The sequence below is a fragment of the Sorex araneus genome, chromosome 5 (genome assembly GCF_027595985.1).
Source record: "Sorex araneus isolate mSorAra2 chromosome 5, mSorAra2.pri, whole genome shotgun sequence".
Classification (NCBI taxonomy): domain Eukaryota; kingdom Metazoa; phylum Chordata; class Mammalia; order Eulipotyphla; family Soricidae; genus Sorex; species Sorex araneus.
In genome coordinates this window covers 120,533,250-120,548,884 of record NC_073306.1, presented here as the reverse complement: position 1 = coordinate 120,548,884, position 15,635 = coordinate 120,533,250, and the positions used below count along the sequence as shown (strand labels likewise).

General features: G+C 45.0%; 1 protein-coding gene across 1 annotated transcript in view; it reads left to right on the top strand.

The window, feature by feature from the left end:
• Positions 1 to 15,635, top strand: part of MROH8 (maestro heat like repeat family member 8) — a 62,223-nt gene that overhangs the window by 35,647 nt on the left and 10,941 nt on the right. The window contains exons 17-23 of the mRNA XM_055139942.1: positions 98 to 212; positions 1,094 to 1,234; positions 6,478 to 6,642; positions 7,855 to 8,010; positions 11,726 to 11,848; positions 13,024 to 13,123; positions 13,375 to 13,440. Coding sequence (XP_054995917.1) covers positions 98 to 212; positions 1,094 to 1,234; positions 6,478 to 6,642; positions 7,855 to 8,010; positions 11,726 to 11,848; positions 13,024 to 13,123; positions 13,375 to 13,440 — 866 coding nt within the window. The remainder of the gene's footprint in view (positions 1 to 97; positions 213 to 1,093; positions 1,235 to 6,477; positions 6,643 to 7,854; positions 8,011 to 11,725; positions 11,849 to 13,023; positions 13,124 to 13,374; positions 13,441 to 15,635) is intronic.

Below are 15,635 nucleotides of genomic sequence, written 5' to 3'. Positions count from 1 at the left end.
CCAGGCAAACACTTTAGAGAACTCCCAGCTCTGGGCCCAGACTCCCTGGAGAGGGACGCTTATTACTAAGCATTGTTCTCTCCGTGTTGCTTTGCAGTGCGGTGCTGGAAGGAAATCCTGCCTTTGCAAATAAGATCTTATATTTGTTAGTCCCTCTTCTTAACCGAGGGAATGAAAAGCATAAACTCACAGCTGCAGGCTTTTTTGTGGAGGTAAGACTCATTCTTTAGAAGTCAGATTCAGGGGGACTAGATAGAACAAGACACATTAAAGTGCTTGCTTTGTGTGCAGCCAACCCAGGAAGTGACCCCGAAGTCTAGAGGCAGGAGTAGCCCCTGCCTCAAGCCCGTCCCTTTCAAAAGAGAAGCAGCTGGCTTCAGGAAACCTAGCCTGTCGCACAACCAGCTTTCCTGGGCTCTGTCCAACTCAGTGGCAGGCTGGGATAGGTTGCAAAGATGGGATAAAAATCATTTCAGATATATGCCTAGAAGTTCTTTCCATGAATTTAGCATTTAGTGTTTTCATGTAACCCTGTGGGCTGGAGCGATAGCGCAGCGGGTAGTGCGTTCATCTTGCACAAGGTCGACCCGGGTTTGATTCCTCTGCCCCTCTCGGAAAGCCTGGCAAGCTACAGAGAGTATCTCGCCCGCACGGCAGAGCCTGGCAAGCTGTATTCAATATGCCAAAAAACAGTAACAAGTCTCACCATGGAGACATTACTGGTGCCCGCTCGAGCAAATCAATGAGCAATGGGATGACAGTGACAGTGACAGTGATGTCACTCTGTAAAATGCATGCTGTGGAGAGAAAGTTCCAAAAGAAATTAGGTATTTGTTAATTAGAGGATGGGTCCTCTCATTAAAAAGGGCTTAAAGAGGGGCTGGAGTGATAGCACAGCGGGTAGGGCATTTGCCTTGCACGAGGCCGACCCACGTTCGATACCCAGCATCCCGTATGGTCCCCTGAGCACCGCCAGGAGTCATTCCTGAGTACAGATCCAGGAATGACCCCTGTGCATTGCTAGATGTGACCCAATAAGAAAAAAAAAAAGGTCTTAAAGGTAATTTCTTAAACTGATTTCTGGTTCCTTCAGCTCCTCCAGAGTCCAGTGGCCACGAGACTGCCCTGCATATACTCTGTCAACCGCTTGACAGACTGGCTCCATGATGAAAATATTCTCTTTAGAATTCTTGCTCTGAAGGGACTGCTCCATATGATCAGACACCAGGAGATGGTAGGAGGGACCCCCAAACCTCCCATTCTTTAGTAGAAAACAAAATGTGCTTTAGAATACTATCACCAAAACTCGAGAGGAAAGTTGGATAGTAGTCTGGGGATAGGAGAGGCTGAGATAAACCACTGGTACCACTTCAACTTATTCCTAGGAATGGACAAGTACTGGCTTTAGCATTTAATGGAACTGAAAGAAATAAAAAGTCCAAGTCACAAATCTCCATAATATTTGACCCTTGTGATCAGTCTGAGTTATCCTCATTATCTTCCCAACTAGAGTGTCAGTCCTTGTACCATGCATTATTATGGAGTAAATAAAATAGGTCAATTGATCTGCTCCTGAGAAGCTTGCACCTAAGACAGTGATCACTAATATTCATATTGGAAGCTTATTTTCCATAGACCTGGTTGGACATTACTAATGTTCATATTGGAAGCTTATTTTCCATAGACCTGGTTAGAGAAGATAGCAGTCATCATCAGAAAATTAAATCCCGAGACCAGTTTTTCACTAAAATTCTTTTTTTCCTTCTCTTTTTCTCGTGGGCCTAGGATCAAACACAGTGTTTCACAAGTGCTAGGTATGGGTTCTACCACTGAGTTTTCTCTTATTTAAAGTGAGGGGCCAGAGAATACAGCAGGTAGGGTGTTTGCCTTGCAAGCAGCCAACCTGGGTTTGATCCCCAGCATTCTATGTGGTTTCCCCAGATGCCACCAGGAGTGATTCCTTAGCACAGATCCAGGAGTAAGCTCTGAATATCACCAGGTGTGACCCCCAAAACAAACATATATATATATATATATATATATATATATATATATATAATTAGGGGCAAATAGGCTAGGGCACTTATCTTGCATATGACCGACCCTGGTTTGATTCTCTAGCACCCCACATGGCCCCCCAAGCCCCACCAGGAATGATCCTTGAGCACTTCCAGGTGTGGCCCGAAAGCCAAAATAATATGTATAATTGACATACATTAATTTTGTTTGGTTCTGTACATAAATATTGCCTTGTTCTATATTCTTTATAACATGAATATTGCCTAAATTATATACTTTTTATATCCTTTTTTAACAAAAATATTGCCTTATCCTGTCCACTTTTTAATGTAAATATTGCCTTATCCTATACACTTTTTTTCTTTTTTGCTTTTTGGGTCACATTTGGCAATGCACAGGGGTTACTCCTGGCTCTGAACTCAGGAATCACCCCTGGCGGTGCTCAGAGGACCATATAGGATGCTGGGAATTGAACCCAGGTCGGCCACGTGCAAGGCAAACACCCTACCCACTGTACTATTGCTCTAGCCCTTATCCTATACACTTTTTTAAAGCATAAATATTGCCTTATCCTATGCACTTTTTTTTCTCCTTACCCGGTTCCTAGCAGCACTTTCACCTTTAATTGATGTTGCTGTATTGTGGTTACAGTAGTGTTAACATTGATGCTTTTGGTGTGCAACTTGGACCACCTCCACCAAAGTGTTGAAGACCCTCTACCACTGTCCTTATGTCACGTCTAGTCCTCTTGTTCCTTCCCTAACCCCAAACATACCCTGTGCTCCCACACTCCCAACTTGGTGACTTCAGTTCTGTAGTCAGAGGCCAAGGGTTTGGACCAGCAAGCTAATACCTGAGGTGAAGGACTTCCTTGTATGCCACCATCCCACTGGATCCCCAGTACCACCTATGGCCTTCCCCAACACTGCCAGGGATCACTCCTAAGCACAGAGCCAGGAATAGGAATAGCCCTTGAGCACACCTGATTGCAACCCCCACTACCCCCCCAAATAAATACTAACAAAATTCCAGGGATTTATTACCATTGGCTACTGTCCATTTCCTTGCTTTTGTTGCTTCATATGCCACATATGAGTGAGACCATCCAGAAATTTTTCTTCTCTCTCTTGACTTACATTTTTCTATTAGACTTTTTGGGTCACACCTGGTGATGTTCAGGAGTGTTACTCCTGGCTCTATACTTAGGAGTTACTCCTGGCAGTGCTTGAGGGACTATATGGAATGCCGGGATTGAACCTGGGTCAGCGGTGTGCAGGGCAAACGCCCTACCCACTCTGCTAGTGCTCCAGCCCCTCTCTCTAACTTACCTTGCTTAACCTGGCCACCTCTGGGTTCACCCAAATTGTATCAAAAGGTAACATTATTTTTTCTTATGGCTCAGTAGTGTGTGTGGATAATACAATTTCTTTATCCACTTACCTGTCCTTGGACATTTGGGTTGTTTCCACATCTTAACTATACTAAATGATGCTACTGTGAACATAGATTTGCATAAGTTAAACATAAATCTTTTTAAATTAATGTTTTTGTGCTTTTGTGATAGATGCCAAGAAGTAGAATCGCAGGGTAAAAATAGAAGTTCTCCTTTAATTTCTTGAGAAGTCTACTGTTCTCCGTAGAGGCTGAACCAGACAATAAATAAGGGCTTCTCTTTCACTGCATCCCCACCAGCACTTGGGGGTCCAGCCAGAGGCACTGCAGCAATTTGGGGGTACCAGGAAGCCTGAAGGCACCATCAGGCTGCTGATGCACTCGCCCCGCAGGTACAGACCTGCTGGTGGCACTGCACCCCTCTTCTATTTCTTTAGTGGTGACTTATGGTTTTCAGTAAATAAGTCTTTTACCCCCTTTTTAATATTTTTTTAATTTTATAAAGTAGTTCACTGTATTTGATTGCAATTAATATTCAAACACCAATCCCACCACCATTACACCTTCCCACCAGGTGTTTCCATCCCGAACTCCAATCCTTGCCCCAAAGCAGAACTGAAATAATATATTTTGTATTGTTTGTTATGAAAACCGCTGAAAATGCTACAAAAAAGTATCCTTAGAGGAAAGAGTGTGGAAAATGCTACAAAAAAGTATCCTTAGAAAAGAGTGTGAAGATTGTTGTGTTTCACCCAGGGACCATTAAGCCCTTCTATAAGAGATCACTAACATGTTGTTAAAGGTTGAGCCTTGTATATATGTATGAGCTTTTTATATATGTATGTGTAAAAAAAGAAAATGTTCATTTTCCCTCAAAGATTGGTTGCCTCCTGCTTTGAACACTAGAATTTTACCTCCTTGGTTAATGTGATTTCTAGGTACTTGATACTTTTTATTTTTTTTTGCTTTTTGGGTCACACCCGGCGATGCACAGGGGTTACTCCTGGCTCTGCACTCAGGAATTACCCCTGGCGGTGCTCAGAGGACCATATGGGATGCTTGGATTCGAACCCGGGTCGGCTGCATGCAAGGCAAAAGCCCTACCCGCTGTGCTATCCTACCCGCTGTGCTATCGCTCCAGCCCCCATGTACTTGATACATTTAGACATAATTTTTTTTTCCTTTTTCCACCGCTACTTGGTGGCACTCCTGGCGCTGTTCTCAGAAGTCATTACTGGCTGGGCTCAGGTAGATACAGTTTTAAACAGGTGGGTTGTTTATTGCATACAGAAATGCAGCCATAGGACAGGACCAATCAGCACAGTGGGTAGGGCGTTTGCCTTGCCCACAGCCAACCTGGCTTTGAGCCCCATCATCCTATATGGTCCCCCAAGCCCACTCAGAACAATCCCTGAGTGCAGAGCTAGAAGTATGCTCTGAGATCTGCTAGGTGCAGCCACCCTCACCCCTCACCCCCCACAAAAACAAAAAAAGCAAAGCAAAGCAAAGCAAAGAAATGCAGAAATGCAGCCAAATTTTGTAAGTGTGATTCTGATACTTTACTGTAGTGATCTATTTCTGAAAGATATTTGGTGGCTACTTTAGGATCTTCTATATCATGTCATCTGCATATAATTATGTTTAATGTCTTCTCCAGTTCGATTTCTTGACTAATTGTTGTGACTCATTTTATTTATTTATTTATTTATTTTTGCTTTTTGGGTCACACCCAGCAGTGCACAGGGGTTACTCCTGGCTCTGCACTCAGAAATTACTCCTGGCGGTGCTGGGGGACCATATGGGATGCTGGGAATCGAACCCGGGTCGGCCGCGTGCAAGACAAACGCCCTACCCACTGTGCTATCGCTCCAGCCCCTCATTCTATTTATTTTTACATTGTATATGTATGTCTTAAACTCCATAACTCGTTGGGGCTGGAGCAATAGCACAACGGGTAGGGCGTTTGCCTTGCACGTGGCCGACCCGGTTTCGATTTCCAGCATCCCATATGGTCCTCTGAGCACCGCCAGAAGTAATTCCTGAGTGCAGAGTCAGCAGTAACCCCTGTGCATCGCCAGGTGTGACCCAAAAAGCAAAATAACAGTAATAATAATAATAAATAAAATAAACTCCATAACTCTGATACCACTCTGTTTGGGAGGCTTCAGAGAGTAGAATCCCAAATCAGAATGGGAAAGGCCCTCAAACATCCTAAGCCAATTTCTGCTTGTGTTCCGTCCACATTTGGGGAACTCACTTTGTCCTGAGCTACCCGTTTCCCTTTCTTATTTTATTTTTGTGGAGTAGGGGCTGGGGACCACAGTCAGTGGTGCTCAGGAGTTACTCCTGGGTCTCTGCTTAGGGATCACTCCTGGCATTGCTCAGGGCACCATAGGTGGTGCCAGGGATTGAACCACGATCAGCTGCTTGCAAGGCATAGGGCCTTACAAGCCATACTCTCTCTCCAGGGCCCATTCCCTTTTCTGTTATTGGGAGGACATCGCCTTGCAGAAAATTCCAGTCTATATCCCTGCGCCATCCCCGCCCAGCCCACTTCTCCCCTGTGGCTCCATTCATCACAGTCTGGCTCCTTTTTCAGTGTAAAGCCTGGCTCTTTTTTCTGTTTCCTTTTTTTCTCAGTCAATACTGAGCGAGGGCACTCACACCCTCTTTTCTTTATTTTTTTTTTGGAGGGTGGGGGAGTCACACCTGGCGATGCACAGGGATTATTCCTGGCTTTGCACTCAGGAATTACTCCTGGCGGTGCTCAGGGGACCATATGGGATGCTGGGAATCGAACCCGGGTCGGCCGTATGCAAGGCAAACGCCCTACCCGCTGTGCTATCACTCCAGCCCCTCGCACTCCCTTTTCTTACCTTGCCAGGGACTGAGCACAGGAACTCAGGCATTCTCAGTCCTTGAACCAGGCCCCCTTTCCTACTCTGTTCACCAGCAAACTAAAAATTCAACAGGCACCAGGTAACTGAGTCAAGGTGGGGATTCCGGCTTGGGTACTGATGAGGTGCCATCAGGAGAGGTGGTGATGGGCTCCCTTTGGGCACACAGAGGGAAGACTTCATCAGCCTGATTCCGAGCATCTTGGACCTCTTAAGTGATACCAAAGAGAAGATTATTTTGCTGGCCATTGAGATTCTCCTGCATCTCGTCAAGAAGATGGATTTCACCACGCTGGCTGCCATGATGAGGACTCTGTTATTCTTATTCCGAGATGTAAGACAACAGAAGAGGAAAGGTTTTCATAAGGGAAGAGGAGTTAGCACAGCAGCAAGTAGAAGTTGGGATTGCGATAACTACTCTCTATCTGATAGAATACGTTTTACCTTCTGAGCCTTTCTTTCACAAGACATTCCAGGTAGTCATGATGTTGGTAAGGATGGGGTTACTGGGATTTCTTAGATTTAAAAAAAAAAAGTAGATTTCCCGAAGCACTTATTTTATATATATATTACATATATACATATATATAAACTTAAGGAACTTCAGCGATAATACAGCAGGTAGGTACTTGTTTTACATGTGGCCAACCTGGGTTCTGTCCCTGGTACCCCATATTATCCACCAAACACTACCAGGAATAATTCCTGAGTGCAGAGCCAAGAGTAACCCCTGAACACTGCTGGGTATGATCCTCAAACAAAAAATAGTAAGTAAAATTTAAAAAATACATGGAGTATTAAAAAGTAATGATGAGATTCTGAGATTGGCAGACCCAGGTTCAATCTTCCACATAAACCAAGATGAGTTTATGGAATATGGAATATAAAAGGAATTTGTTGGCAGAAAACGATCATTATTTTCAAGACTAATCGGGACTAGGCAAGAGGTTGGAATGTACATGTTTCTGCCCCAAATCCCCAAAGTAAAGAAAAACAAGGAACACAGGTATATCCTTGGAAGAATCAGATAGGCAAAGGCTGGAGTTTCAATTTTGAGCCAAACAGCTTGCGTGGGTGACCAGTACGAGTACCAGACACTTTGACCAAACTACTGTGGCACTGTGGCACTGTGTCCCATTGTTCATCAATTTGCTCAAGTGGGCACCAGTAACATCTCCATTGTGAAACTTGTTACTGTTTTTGGCATAGTGAATATGCCACAGGGAGCTTCCTAGGCTCTGCCGTGCGGGTGGGATACTCTCTGTAGCTTGCCGGGCTGTCCGAGAGGGACGGAGGAATTGAACTTGGGTTGGCCGCGTGCAAGGCAAACGTCCTACCCGCTGTGACAAGGAAAAAGCACGGCGGCACAGTGCCCATTCCTCATCAGTAGTGAGAGAACCAGCAGCCGTGGGGTGGTGGGGCTTATGTTGGGTTTCCTGCCCTCAGCACCCTCAGACACGGCCTCATGTTTTATCCCTCCTAGAGCTCCCGGAAGTTGAATGTGGACCTTTTCGTAAGTGGCTTCCCTTTGCTTCCTCCCTTTTAGGTGAGATCTGATGTTCGTCTCTTCTCCATGACCCTGTACAGAGCCTCCATAGAGTCTGTGAAATACTCAGATAAGAAGAGTCTAGAGAACCAAGTCCTGGGCAGTCTAGTCCCACTACTTCTCTACTCACAGGATGAAAATGACGCAGTAGCCGAGGTAATGTCTGTTGCTCACTTGCCTGAGCCCTCAATAACCTCCAGAGCAAAATCTGCTAATAAGCATCCACTGAGTACAGGGACTTTGTGGGGTGTTTTGTTCTGTTTCGTTTGGGCCACCCATGGTGGTGCTCAGGGCTTACTCCTGGCTCTGAGCTCAGGAATCACTCCTGGCGGTGTATGTGGGATGCCGGGAATCGAACCCTGATCAGCCACATGCAAGGCAAGCACTCTGCCCACTGTACTATCTCCTCAGCCCAAGTGCAAGGAGTTTATGACTCCAGCTTTAGTCCCCATTTCCTCCAGCCTGAGTATGACTTCGTTATTTTGCTTAAGTGGATTATATGAAGTGTCTTCCGCCACTTTTCTGTACAGTAAATAACTGTACTTAGTGGAGAAGAACAATGTATCACCTTTCTGAAACTTTGCCCCAGTACTCAGCCTTAGCACTGAGCCTTGGATCTAGTGCCCAGACAGCACATTCTTTACTGATGACAGTGAAGTTCTTCTATTTTTCCTTTCTGAAGAGCTGCCTCATGGCCTTGAGACAGTCTCCTTTGGAGGCGTGAATGAGAGAAAGTACTTTTTCTGACATTTGAAGAAGACTTGACATTGGCTGAACCTTCTGGAGGTTCTGCCGTAAGAATTGTGGGTAAGGGGGCTGGAGCGATAGTAAGCAGGTAGGGCATATGCCTTATAAGTGGCCGGCCCAGGTTCAATCCTCAGTGTCCCATGTACTCCTCCAAGCACTGCCAGAAGTAATTCCTGAGTACAGAGCCCAGGAGTGACCCCTGAGCATTGCCAGGTAGCTCTAAACCAAAAAAAAAAAAAAAAAAAAGAAAAGAAAAAGAGAATTGTGAATGACGGGCCAGAGAGATAGTACAGGGTTAAGGCATGTGCCTTGCACAATGGCCTATCCCAGTTTGATCTTCACATCGTTCCCTAAACACCACCAAGAATGACCCCTGAGCACAGAGCCAGGAACACAGAGCCAACATCCAAACCCTACGGGATGTTGTCATCTCTAATACTCTCCCACACATCAGAATCCGGTCCATTCTGAGGCACAAACCATGACCGTCACTTAAAACAAACCAGAGAGGTAGGTTTAAGCCACAAGAACTTGGAAACTGAATGCCAGCGTTCTCTGTAACCCTTCTCTTCCTTCTTATAGAAATAAAAGATCCAGGTTGCAGATTCAGAAACAAAAGATTTGAGACTAAGGTGGGCTCTTGTACAGTGTCCTTATAACCATAAAACTAAACTATTTCAGGCCCTACTAAAGCACAGAGGAGAGGTTTCAAAGCAAGGGCTGGGGAGACTGCCATAGTGGGGAAGTGGTTATAGGTACATAAAGGTATGTGCCTTAGCTGGTACCCTACCTTAGCCAGTTCTTAACCTTGAGGCAAAGCTGAGAGCACCAAGGCTCTGGGCTCATTCTCCTTCAAATCTTAACCATTTCCTAGCTACCTCTTCATCCACTCTGAGACATAAAGCAGAAATAAAGTGTGCTCTACTCCCAACCCTCTAAAAACTAGCATCCTGAATCAAATTTTTATCATTTCTGTGATGGTATGCTTTGTGGATTAAAACTTCATCTTAAAACCCAGTAACTCTGGGGCTGGAGAAATAGGACAGTGGGTAGGGCGTTTGCCTTGCAAGTGACCAATCCTGATTCCATCCTGAGCATCCCATATGGTCCCCAGAATACCACCAGGGGTAATTTCTGAGTGCAGAGCCAGCCCCTGAACATCACCAAGTGTAATCCCTAAAACAAAACAAAAATAAAACTTAGTTACTTCTTTTGGTTTCATTTAGTTTTTATTGACCTCATAAGAATATCCATGCTGTATAGTTCATTTTTTTTAGTGTTATAGAGGATTCCATCATGTAAATTTTCCATTATTTCTCAGCTCCTATACCTGGATATTTATATTGTTTCCACTTTTTCATGATTATAGTGCTGCCATGTGCATTCTGGAACTTATGTCCATACATACTGGACATAAGTTCCAGAATGAACAGGGGGTTGGGAGTAGAGCACACTTTATATATGCATACATATGTACATGTATATATGTCCATGTATACATATGCAGGGGGAGTATGCCTCCCCCTGCAGTGCTTGAGGCCTGCTCCAGCTCTGTGCTTGAAGGTCACGCACAGAGAGGCCCTGGAGGGCACGTGGCACTAGGCCTTGCACCCAGGCCTCCCACATGAATATATGAGCTATTTCCTTGACCCCCTATCAAAGATATTTTAATAGCCCTAATATCGATTTAGGCTGGAACAAAATCTTTACTGTTTGGGTGGAGGATGAACTTTGGGCCACACCCAGCATACTCAGGCGATCCTGGCTCTGCTCTCAGGAATCACTCCTGGAAGGATTAGGCTACCATGAAGATTGCTGGGATTGAATCCAGATCATCTGCATGTAAGGCAAGTGCCTTACCTGTCTCTCCAGCCCCAGAACATTCTTTCTTGGAGTTTCCTCTAAGGTATTGTACGCTTCTTGAGAGGCATTCTGACAGTGATGAAGAGAAAAGAGTCTTAGCTGGTAAATTTTGCACAGGAAGGGATCTGTACTCTAGAATTCATTCCAGGGCTGGAGCGATAGTACAGCAGGTAGGGCGTTTGCCTTGCATGTGGCCAACCCAGGTTCCAACCCCGGCATCCCATATGGTTCTCCGGGCAACACCAGGAGTAATTCTTGAGTGCAGAGCCAGGAGTAACTCCTATGCATGACCGAAAAAAAAAAAAGAGTTTATTCCACACAAGAGAATCCATAAGGATAGTAATAAAAGATGCTGCATTTCCAGGTTGAAGCGATAGTAAAACAGGTAGGGCATTTGCCTTGCACACTGCTGACCCCAGTTCGATCACCATCATCCCATATGGGTCCCTAAGCACCTCCAGGAGTGATTCCTGAGTTCAGAGCCAGGAGAAACCCCTGAGCATGACTTGGTGTGGTCCCCAATCTAACAAACAAATAAATAAAAATAATGGTGCACTTTCCTGAGTGGCGGAGAAATGATGTGTAAGTGTCAAGGGAAGTAGAAACTATCTCCGAATCCATGGTTCATGGGATCTCTGCCCAAACCACTGAGCACTCCTAGCCCTAGTGGTCTCTACATCTCTCTGGAGTCCTTTAAGTTTATGGGGACTTTAGGAACTCTGTGGGGAAGTTGAAGGAGGCCAGGACTATGGTTCATTTCCTTCTCTTCCCTCACTTCAAACAAGGTAATTAAAAAAAAAATTTTTTTTAGTTTAGGCACCATGATTTACAATATTGATAATGACAGTTTTATGCATAACACATCCCAGCCCCACACCTTCCACCACTGTCAGCTTCCCTCCTCGTTGTCCCAGTGTCCTCCATCCCCTCCTATCCCCCATCCCTCCTACTGTGATCTGCTTCCTACCAAAGACCAGTTCTCAGTTTCTGCTGCCTTTGAGCACTTGCTTCATTACTATGCTGCTGTACTCCCACCTCTGAGAAAGATCATTCTGTAGTCTGTCCCTCTCCTTCTGACTGATGTCACCCAGAATGACTCTCCAGGTCCATCCACGTATCAGCACACCGCATGAGAGCCAGGTCATTCTGACTGATCTTCTTTTCATATTGTACTTCCGGGTCTGTTTTACTGTTTTACCCCAGTAGACAACAATGTCTGGAAAGGCTGGTGTGTGGACTAGGTCTGTGCTCTGCTTCACAGGAGAGCAGGCGTCTGCTGACTGTGTGTGCTCAGTTTCTGAAGTGGAGGTTGCCCAGAGAAGTATACGGCAAAGATCCCTGGTACACCAGGTCCCGTGAAGTTGAAACCATCTCCAAATTCCTTGTGAGCAATATGACTTCATTACTGATTCTAATTTGCTGACATACTGCCCCTGCCCAGGGATAGTTTTTATTTTTGTTTTCCTTTTCTCATTGGGCCATGCCCTGCAGCTCTTGAAGAGCCATGTAGTGGCAGAGATGGAACCCACGCTTCCAGAGAGCAAAGCATGCACTCAGCCCTTAGAGCCATCACTGCGGCCCTCAGTTTTCTGCTTGGTTGGTTTTTGGTTTGGGAGCCACACTGCGCAGTGCTCAGGGAATCCTCCTGGCAGTGTTGGGAGACTTTATGTGATCTGGGATTAGAACCAGGATAAGCAAGACAAATACCTGTGCCCCCTAAAAAAATCTTTCCAGCCCACCACAGCTTTTCAATGGAGGAACCTGAGGTAAACGTTCCTAGTCTTTTTCACATCAGCAGTTATTTATTAACTGTTTTGAACTGTGAAGCTTGTTATTTCAGTTTTGATTTTTGGACCCCACCCAGGTGTGTTCAGGGGTCATTCCTGGCTCTGAGCCCAGGGATTACTTTTGTCTGTGAGCTCAGGGATCACTCCTGGTGGGCTCAGGAGACTATATGGGGTTCCAGGGATCAAACCCAGGTTGATTGAGTCAAGACAAGCACCCTACCTGCTATACTATCACTCTTGAACTGTGACGTTTTTCACCAAACACACACACACACACACACACACACACACACACACACACACACACACACACACCCCTAGCTCTGGGATCATCACTAACTTGGGTCAGAGACTATATGACTAGGCTGGTGATCAGAAAAACTCAAGGTAGAAATGACAGGTCCCCAGAAAACAGTCCATGCTGAGCACAGGTCTGGGTCAGAGAGAAAGAGTCACTGGATAATGAATTGATGACAGAGAGAGTTGTCGATAGAGATTTGAGAATAGAGATGATTTAGACACAGACATGAAGACTGACGGAGAGGAATTAAAAGCACAATATGTAGGTTGGGGATGTATGAGGGTACTCCAAGGGCTGCACTTTGTCTAAGGCTCAGTTGTGGCCTTATCTTCATTGAGCAACTGGCTATTTCAAGTATTAGTCTCTATATGTATATCTGACATCATCCCTGACTCTGGAAACCACGAGAAAAGCTGATAAAAATAATGCTGCTGAATTCGCTCATTTTTACTTTTCCTTTTCCCCAATTAGGGAAAAAAATGCAAGGGGAAAGTTAACATCCTTACTCAAATGTTGATACACTCCAAGAATGCCAAGCTACCAATCAAAAGAGCTGCAGTCTTGTTTATAGGTACAAAGAAAATTCTTTCCATTTCTGTAGTGACTTTTGTTTACTTTTGTAAATAGTGTTGTTGAATAACCCCATTCTTTGTGAGAATGGCCCTGAAAATACTCCAGAGAAAGAAAATATTACATGTAGGTCAACTATCACAAATTTCAAGTCCCTTTTGGAGAATTGGTCCATTATCATCTACACACTGATTCTGTTGGTTGCTTAGAACCAAACCAGACACAGACTGACTGACTTTATCCTGCTTTTAGGGCTGTTTTCTAAGTGCATGGATCCCAGGGAACTCAAGATAGAGGATGTTGACTGGATAGAGTATGGTGAGTGATAACACTGCTGGTGCCCCAGATTTGGGAAGATATCAGAGACAGGGATTTAGGCCATGTCTGTGAGAGCAAAGATGCGTGGGTCCAACATAATGCAGTAACGGCTGGAGCGATAGCACAAGCAGGTATTAAGGCTTTGCACACGACTAATTCCCAGCATCCCATATGGTCCCCCAAGCACCACCAGGAGTAATTTCTGAGTGCATGAGCCAGGAGTAACCCCCGTGCATTGCTGAGTATGACCCAAAAAGCAAAACCAAAACAAACAACAACAACAACAAAAAAAAACCCAAAAACATAATGCAATAGTATGAACCACATTCTGCAAATAAAACAAACCAGAGACTTCACTTGGATGGCAATCCCATCCCAGTCCACTTCCTCTCTTAAGAAAAAAGGTGACCCCATTTTTCTGAAAATCAGCTTTAATAAATTTCATCTCGGAATAATACCTGAGCTCGGTCAGAAAATAAGGCATTTCTTGAGAAGACTACCTTGTTTAATAACGCTGACTTCTCCCAAGTGCCACAGAGTTGAATGTGGCTCTGTTTCTAGAAGTGGCTGTTCTGGAAGGCAGTAGAACTTGATAACAAGTTTATAATTTTCTAAAGGGAAGCATCATGCAGATGGCATTCTGAACTGCCACTGAGTGGATATTTTCTCTACTTGCACTGCTTTTGCGTATGTAGCACCCAAAGAATTATTTCCATGGAAGAACTAGTTCTATGGGCTGGAGAGTGACTCAGCAGGCGGGAGCACTGCTTTGCATGCAGGAGGCCTGAGTTTGATACTTGCCAGGGCTGCGTTTCTGGGTAGAACTCCTGAAGCACCACCTGGTGAGACTCAAAAATAAAAAATAAAAAAAATTTTTAAATGAGCCAACCCAGGGGGCTGGAGCAATGGCACAGTGGGGTGGGCATTTGCCTTGCACATGGCTGACCCGGGTTCGATTCCCAGCATCCTGTATGGTCCCCCGAGCATCACCGGGAGGAATTCCTGAGTGCAGAGCCAGGAGTAACCCCTGAGCATTGCTGGGTATGACCCAGAAAGCTAAAAAAAAAAAAAAAATGAACCTACCCAGCAATTAGAAAGAGCCATGAAATGCTGGATCACATCCCTGATACTTTTAAAAATCAAATTTAAACTCTATACAATTCACTGTCACTGTTACCCAGTTGCTCATCAATTTGCTCAAGCGGGCACCAGTAACGTCTCCATTGTGAGACTGGTTACTGCTTTTGACATATCGAATACACTATGGGTAGCTTGCCAGGCTCTGCCTTGCGGGCAGGATACTCTCAGTAGCTTGCCGGGCTCTCTGAGAGGGGCAAAGGAATCAAATCCGGGTCGGCTGTGTGCAAGGCAAACGCCCTACCTGCTGCGCTATCACTCCAGCCCAAATAACTTAGCACTGTAGCACTGTCATCCCATTGCTCATCGATTTGCTTGAACCGGCACCAGTAACGTCTCCATTGTGAAACTTGTTGTTACTGTTTTTGTCATATCAAATACGCCACGGGTAGCTTGCCAGGCTCTGCTGTGCGGGCGAGATACTCGGTAGCTTACTGGGCTCTCCAAAAGGGAAACAATTCACCACTTTTAAAATAAAAATAAAAGCTTAGTTTGTACATTTTCTTTTTTTTGCTTTGAAGGTCACACTTGGTAGTGCTCAAGGCTTACTCCTGCCTTTATGCTGAAGGACCGTCTTAAGCAAGGCCTTAATCTGTGTCCTAGTTCTCCAGCCTCTATCTCCTTTGTGTCTTTTGTCAAGTACTATTTTAAATATCCATATTTTTATTTTTTATTTTTGTATTATTTATTTATTTATTTTGCTTTTTGGGTCACACCCGGCGATGCACAGGGGTTACTCCTGGTTCTACACTCAGGAATTACTCCTGGCGGTGCTCAGAGGACCATATGGGATGCTGGGATTCGAACCCGGGTCGGCCGCGTGCAAGGCAAACACCCTCCCCGCTGTGCTATCGCTCCAGCCCCCACATCCATATTTTTATTTATTTATTTATTTATTTTTGCTTTTTGGGTCACACTCAGCGATGCTCAGGGGTTACTCCTGGCTTTGCACTCAGGAATTACTCCTGGCAGTGCTTGGGGGACCATATGGGATGCCGGGGATTGAACCCGGGTCGGCCGCATGCAAGGCAAACGCCCTACCTGCTGTGCTATCGCTC